The 7,662-nt window shown below is 26.9% G+C and overlaps 1 protein-coding gene across 1 annotated transcript; it reads right to left on the bottom strand.

Moving 5' to 3' along the window:
- Nucleotides 1-753: 753 nt before the first annotated feature.
- LOC119676924 (cuticle protein 7-like) lies at nt 754-2,179 on the bottom strand. Its single transcript, XM_038088195.1, has 3 exons — nt 2,120-2,179; nt 1,787-2,047; nt 754-1,703 (listed from the first exon to the last, which is right to left on the bottom strand). The coding sequence occupies exons 1-3, from the start codon at nt 2,129-2,131 to the stop codon at nt 1,293-1,295; spliced, it is 684 nt and encodes a 227-aa protein (XP_037944123.1). The 5' UTR covers nt 2,132-2,179; the 3' UTR covers nt 754-1,292.
- Nucleotides 2,180-7,662: the final 5,483 nt, after the last annotated feature.

The following is a 7,662-nucleotide window of genomic DNA, read 5'->3' on the forward strand; positions in this document are numbered from 1 at the left end:
TAAAATAAATAAAAAATAAAAAATGAAAAATATAATTGCAATAACTTATAAATATGGAAACCATACTAAAAAATATCATAAAATATAACATACCATATTAATTTAATGCTGTATATTTATTATGTTATTATTCAATTACAAAAAAATATATGATTATATGTTATATGGTATGTTATGATTTTATTGATATTATATTATAATATGGTTCCATATTTTCTATATAGTTATTGCAATATAATTTTTCATTTTTTATTATTTTTTATTATTTTAAATAATTATTAGTATTATCTTAATGTAAATTAATATTATTGAATTGATTTATTTAATTATTATAAAATTATTGCATTAAAATAATTATATATTATTATATTGCAATTAATATTTAAAATGTTAAAAGATATGCAATAATAATTATATATTAAGTATTTTTATACTTAGTGATGTCTAATATAAAATATCATATGTATTAATAATTATTTAAATAAAATAATACATAGCAATATGTCTTTCTTTATTGTAGTTTAATAATTTTGAATATTATTTTATTTTATTGTTTTATTTATATATTGTTTTATTTATTTATTGGATTATTTATTTATGATTTTATTTATTTATTGGTTTTTTTTTTTATTATTTTATTTATTTTAATATTATTTTATTTTATTGTTTTATTATATTTAGGTATTTTTCAATATTAGTTTGTAATTATTTAAATTGTCTTTAATTGAAATAAAAAAATTTTAATTTAATTGCATATTTTATAACAAATTTATTTGTTGAATATTTACAAGTAATTAACATAATTATTTATCGCGGTCAAACAGCCTTAACATAAACATTAAACAAGGATATTTTCAATGAAATGAAAAACAAATAAAACATATACAAAAAACTAACAAAATGTTTAAAAAGTTTCTACAGACATAAAGGACTAACAGGATAATATCTGATTTAGTTGACTTTGTTTATGTTAGTAAGAAACTAGAGACCTGGTCTAATTGGTCATTGAATCAGTAATAATGATGGACTTCATATTCATTTTCTAATACTACTGTTAAATTGATTTATTTCCACTTCGAACTGTAGTCCTTAAACCACGTATTGTATGTATGACTATGTGGATAGTTGGAATGCAAAATTCTTTGATGGAATTTGTCGTTTGTTTCACTTCCATTATATATTAATATTAAAAAAACAGAATCTCATTTGTCTTTGTTGTCGTTATTTACGAATATGGCAAGAGGTCGGCAACGGTTTTTGAAACGTTTTTCATGATTTGACTAAGTTAATTTTTAATGATGGATATATGATGCAATAGCTGGAACCTTGGCAATAGCTGGCGCAGCATAGGTATGGGCGGCATAAGCTGGGGCAGCATAGGCTGGAGCAGCATAAGCTGGGGCAGCATAAGAGTGTGCAGCATAAGCTGGAGCAGCATAAGCAGGTGCAAGCAATGGTTTAGCTACAGCAAGAGCTGGAGCAGCATGTAATAAAGGTGCTGGTGCAATTACTTTAGCAATTGGTGCAACAGCTTTGACAGCAGCAGCTTCCTTATGTACAACGGCATTGAAACCATTAACTGGATCGGCAGTGTATTCGACTAAACGTTTTGTACCATCAGCTTCAATAAGTGAGTAAGCGCCCTGTACTACATCACCATGACGTGATTCTTGCTGACTCTTAACATCGCCAGTTGAAGCATCCTGTGAATCAAATAAACGTGATTTAAATTTTGTTTTTATACTATTTTGTTATAATCATTTTATATAAAAATCAATATACTTACATGTACATCATAACTGAAACTATATTCTGGATTTGGATCGTAAGGTTCTGGTCCAGCAACTTTTGCTACGACTGGTGTGGCAATCTTTGCAATTGTAGGATATACTGGTGCCGCAATTTTAGTAATAGCTGGAAGAACTGGAGCAGCTAATGCAGGTGCATGATAAGGTGAATATGCCGACAAACCTCCTAGCCCTGGATATGCTGGTGCTGGTACAACAACAGCTGTTGCAACTGCGAAAACAACGCTTAGGATGATAAACTGCATTTAAAAGAAATTGAATTGAAAATTAAAAATAATTTAAATTTCACGACAGTTTTCAGTAGAACTTGCCTTTTGAACCATGACTGCTGTGTTTGACAAATGAATCTACTCTGTGGTTCTTACCCAAAATGACAATTGCTTTATATACCTACACTAGAGACAAAAAAATTGCTTTGGAGGCATAGAAAAATATGACACATACACACACACACACGCATTTCAGATTGACGCCCGCCCGCCAGATACGAGTTGCAAATATTTATGCATAAGTGCTAAAAAAAATAAAAATAATTCATTTTTCATCGGCATCGCCTATAGCAGAAGCAGATGCAGAGAAGTTGAATATTGAAAAAAACTGAAGTTAGGCCTAAACGCTGCCGCAAGCGCACTCACGGTTCCAACCTTAGATCGATCTTTGCACTCAGTAACTGCAAGAGAAGTCGAGATCTTGTAAAGCTCTGAATTGAATTTGATGTAAAGCATTTCGATCGCTACACTGCGCTGCGTTGCATTGTTTTGCTTTGCGTTTAGTAGACGCATAACGTAATAGATGATTTTCACCTTCCCACTGTCATTTTGGTTGTACTGTCTCAAACCTGACGCACTGGGAGGTTGTAATCGCTGCGCCCCTTAAACGTATTTAAATCTGCAATTCAAACGGCTTTTTAAATCGCAACTAACACGCGTTGTTGTTATTATAATCGTTATTGTTATATTGGTTCAAAATTTTGATGGACTCTTAAAAATTCGTTTTGTTTATGGCTTCTACAGTACAAATTTAACTAAATAAAAATAGTTTGAAAATGTTAAAAAGTTTTATGGAATAAAAAGCACAATATAAGTGGCCTAAACAAGGCAGTGGTTAGAGGAAAACTATAAAAATAATTGCACGCAAATCACCGCAAAACATTTTGGGGTATATTTACATTTCAATATAATGTCAGGTATATTTGACACAATATTGTTTTTTTTAATTCTACATGAACTAGTTTAAAATATTTACTTAATGGAAAAACTGTTTAAATTAATATTATTAAAAATTAGAAAATAATTATAGTAGATTCTTTACGTTATTAACTTATTTTAATCAAATAGAAGACATAAAGCTTATGAATACACACTAAAGTGGCTAAGTTAAGAACTTTCTATGAACAGACAGGGAAAGAAGCATGCGTCGCAGCACTTTTATACTGACCCATATTAAAGCCGGATCGTCACAAAGAATATGACTAGTAATCTGACCTTCTGAGATAATCTGAGACAATTTTATCACACCTCTCAAAAATCCATCTTCCAACTCATCGGGTAAACTGATAAGGACTACAATAAGCACTTGTTAGAATGTATCGTATGTATATCGTAAAGTTTAGTTTATTGTATTAAATTGTTAAATATTTTAACCTTAGATAGATAGATTGGTAGATAAAATATGAATTTAGCAATGTATTATGCTCTTAATTGGTTAAATATATTTAACAGTATGTATGTAATCTAATCATTTTAAATGAAATTTAACTAATATTTACGAATTGTATGCACTTACTTTTCTGGTTCTATCATATATAAGCATGATTTATTGATTCTACTTAGGGCATTATATTCTTATTTACTTATTTGTGAAAAAAATCTAAAAAATGCAATTGCTTTTTTTGAAGAGTTTTTGATAATTTTATAATAAGCTATATAAGAAATTTGCAGCATTAAATACTATATCCTTAAATATGACAAGAAGATCTAATTAAACTGAAATTTTGAATAATTCTGATAATCACAGAAGTTAGTTATAATTCACTTATCTATCTAAGGTTTTTAGGCGAAATAGAAATATTGCAAATTTTTTCTTAGTCAATAGGTATTTCATTCGCATGGATTTTTGTGAATTCTTAATAACCACACATTCTGTATAATGCAGAGTGATATATCAAGTCTTCTTATCTGCTTAAGAATAACATTATTAGCAAATTAGTTCAGTATCTCTAAAAAATTTCAACTGAGCCAAATTTGTTTTTGTAGATTTAAGAAACTTTCTTCAGAGATAGCACGATACTTTTCATAGGTTAAAGAATACTATTATACATAATAGTATTAAGAATACATTAATATTCTTATTACTATATAATAGTAATAAGAATACATTATTATAATAATCACTCTTTTACAAAAACGTAGCTTTTCGCTCCACGAACATGGGAATATAATGTGGGAAAGGGAATTTTAGTGGTAAGGGTATTAAACTACAGGGTGACAGTTGTGTTTAATGTATCGGAAAAGTAAAAATAATACGTTATTTAACAGCTGTTAGGAACAAATCCTATACCACTTCATGAAATTTAAAAGTACATAATGCTCAATTAAACAGTCTTAATTCTTTAAAGGAACACTTATTTTCTAGCTGCCATACTAACAGGTGTTACTTTCTTTCATACCATATTTTTTGACTAGTTCTTTGATTTTGGCAAAAAATCTGGAGACTTTTTCTTGATAAGTTCAATCGTCTCCTAATCCCTATAAAGAATTGTTGGCATGGAAAGAATACGATTCAAAGCCATGTATCGAAACTCACACAGATGTCTTCAAATTTGAAAAATAAGATAGGTGGAGTAACATTTCTATCGACCTCTCGTTTCGTCTACATGATCATTGTAGTATCTTATAGTATTTACATTCTTTGTCACAGCTAGACAAAAATTATAACCCTCGCTGATGCTTTAGCAACTTCTAAGCTTATATAAGAATTTCGTAAATTTTTAAATAAGATATCTGTTTTATTATATACATATATTATTCAATAATAAGTGTCAAAATAGGGTTTCTAGATGTTCTTCAACACCGTTGAAATATATATATTTTTTTTTTGTGTTTTATTTTACAATTTTGGGTTTGGTGTCGACGGCTTGTCATATGCGTATGCGCTTGTTTGTTGATCAACATTTAACTGTCACAAACCTAAGAAAAATCTGTAGAACAATTCAAAGTGTCAAAAAATTTACGCAAAAATATATATATATTCTTATGGCATTGTACCACTTTAATACATACAATTTTTTTCCGCAAGTCAAGGAGGAGTCTAAGATCGATGAATTTACCATTTTGCCCTACATCGTTAGGAGTCTAACTAATCTGGAATCGATTTTCAGTTTGCAATTATTTCAATTCCGATTTCACGCTTGTTTATATGTCTCATGATTGGTTGCGTAAGCCACGCAATTTTATCTAAAATATATTTACATTTAAATAAATTCAATGTATCTTATTTGCATATCCAAGTTAATGTTACAAAACAAACTATTAACAAATTCACAATATTACAAACAAACTAAAAAGTCTCGTCTCACTTGATTTTAAACATGTGAAAAAATAATTAATAATTTTTATTCGCATGAAATAAAATAAACAAATAATTAATTAAAAGTAGATTATGCGTTCAATGGTATAAAAACTATTTTATTATAAAAAAAGTATATATTTGAAATATAGGTGATGGATCGATTAAGTTTTTGAAGTAATAAATTTCAATAAATAACAACAAATAATAAATATTGAACAGTAATTATAATTATTAAAAATTAATTTTGCAAACATTTTATTTTAATAAGACTTTATTTCAATGAATCATTAATTCAGAAATTATTATTGCTTGCCTAATTTATTCTTATATATGTAACTTTAGTTAATATATCTTATTTTATATTTACAAAACAAAATTTAATTATAGTTATTATTTTATAACTTCTCCAATATTATAAACAGCGTATTTATGTTTATAAACATACAATACATAATCCATATAAATGTACATTATTAAGCAACATTAACTCGTGTCTGTTGAAGTTGTAAACACGGCACTTGCAGCTCAAAAGTATGGACGAAAAATTCTATACAAATATTGTTATAGACCCTGATAATCGGTATTGGCGTTCGGGAAACACCTTAGTCAGCCATAAAATGCAGTAGAAATAGAAATATATATAGGGAGATTTTGAGAAGTAGTAAACTACAACAACCCATCATCAATGGAGTTGGAATTATATCTTGTATTTAATTATTCGTACATAATTTTTTTGAAACTGCAAATACCAGGTATTGAACTCATGCCCTGCCAAATTTGAAGCTCAGAGTCAGCGTTCATTAGCTAACTGACCCAAAGATGTACTTGACTTGTATGTTTGCTCTTTCTTTGAAGTTTGTTAAGTTCATTAGCAAATTTATTTGCTGTGTTATATATTAGAACGAAATCATAAATCAGCTGTAGAATAATTGAATTAATTAATCATATTTATTTTTATTTGTTATATTTCAATACTATTCTGTTTGTATTTTTATTATTTTATTATTATTTTTCTTATTTTATTATTATTTTTATAATTTTATAATTATTTATTTATTATTATATTATTATTATAATATTATTATTATTATATTATTATTTTTATTATTTTATAAGTATTTTTATTATTATTTTTCTTATTTTATTATTATTTTATTATTATTTTTAATAATTTATTATTATTTTAAATAATTTATTGTTTGAATGACCAAAAAATCTTTATTATTATCTTTTTTATTTTATTATTATTTTTTTTATTTTATAATTATTTTCTTATTTCAATATTATTATTTTACTATTATTTTTTTTATTTTATAATTATTTTCTTATTTCAATATTATTATTTTATTATTATTTTTATTTTATTACTTTTATTATTATTTTATTACTATTTTTATTATTATTTTTGTTTTTCTTTAATTAAAAGATAGCAACATTTATAATAATATATTTTACTGTTTTATGCTTTAACCTTTAATATTAAGTATATAAACTATCATCAAGAGCATACAATATCTGGCCCAAATATGTAAATTTTGTGAATTTATTACCATATAAATAATAGTATAACAGCTACTTAAAATATGTAAAAATTACAAATTATATTTATTATTAAATTCAATTGTAAAGAGAAAAAAATTTCTGTAAATCTGCGGAAAATTTTTGGTCTTAGGGTGTGCGTGCGTGATGGCGCATCGTTAAGTTTTTGAAATCTGTGATTCACAGTCATGATCGCTCGCACCCAATTCTTTTCCATTTAATAATATTTATAATATATTTCTGCGCTAGACTTCAAATTGCAATTATTAACAAATAAATCAAAAAATACTTAAGTGCACATTTTCTAAGTGCAGTTTGGGTAACAATTACTCTTGAGCCAGAACGGAGGCAGTCGCTCAGCTGCCCATGAATCATGTTGCACATGCGCGAAACGCACACGTTCATTTGCCTTGTAAATCACTTAATTGCCAACGCTCAAAGGCAAAATTGTACGCACAATTGGAACGAAGTTGCGTGGTCAAATCATTGATCGACTTTTGGAACAGTGTAGCTTTTTTTGTTGTTTTGTTTTTCTAATGAAATATTTTTGGTCAATAATATTTTATAAAACAGAATTGCTTGCATTTGGGCGTTAACAATTTTTCCAATAAAAACGTGTAACATGCTGACATATAAATGACATTCATTCAACATTCTTTCTTTTCTTACATCGAAGAATTGCTTTCAGTGTGATTTATTGTCTACTAATTGCATATTTATGCCTTTAGTAAAATTTAAATATTTA

Source organism: Teleopsis dalmanni, chromosome 1, assembly GCF_002237135.1.
Source record: "Teleopsis dalmanni isolate 2A chromosome 1, ASM223713v2, whole genome shotgun sequence".
Classification (NCBI taxonomy): Eukaryota; Metazoa; Arthropoda; class Insecta; order Diptera; family Diopsidae; genus Teleopsis; species Teleopsis dalmanni.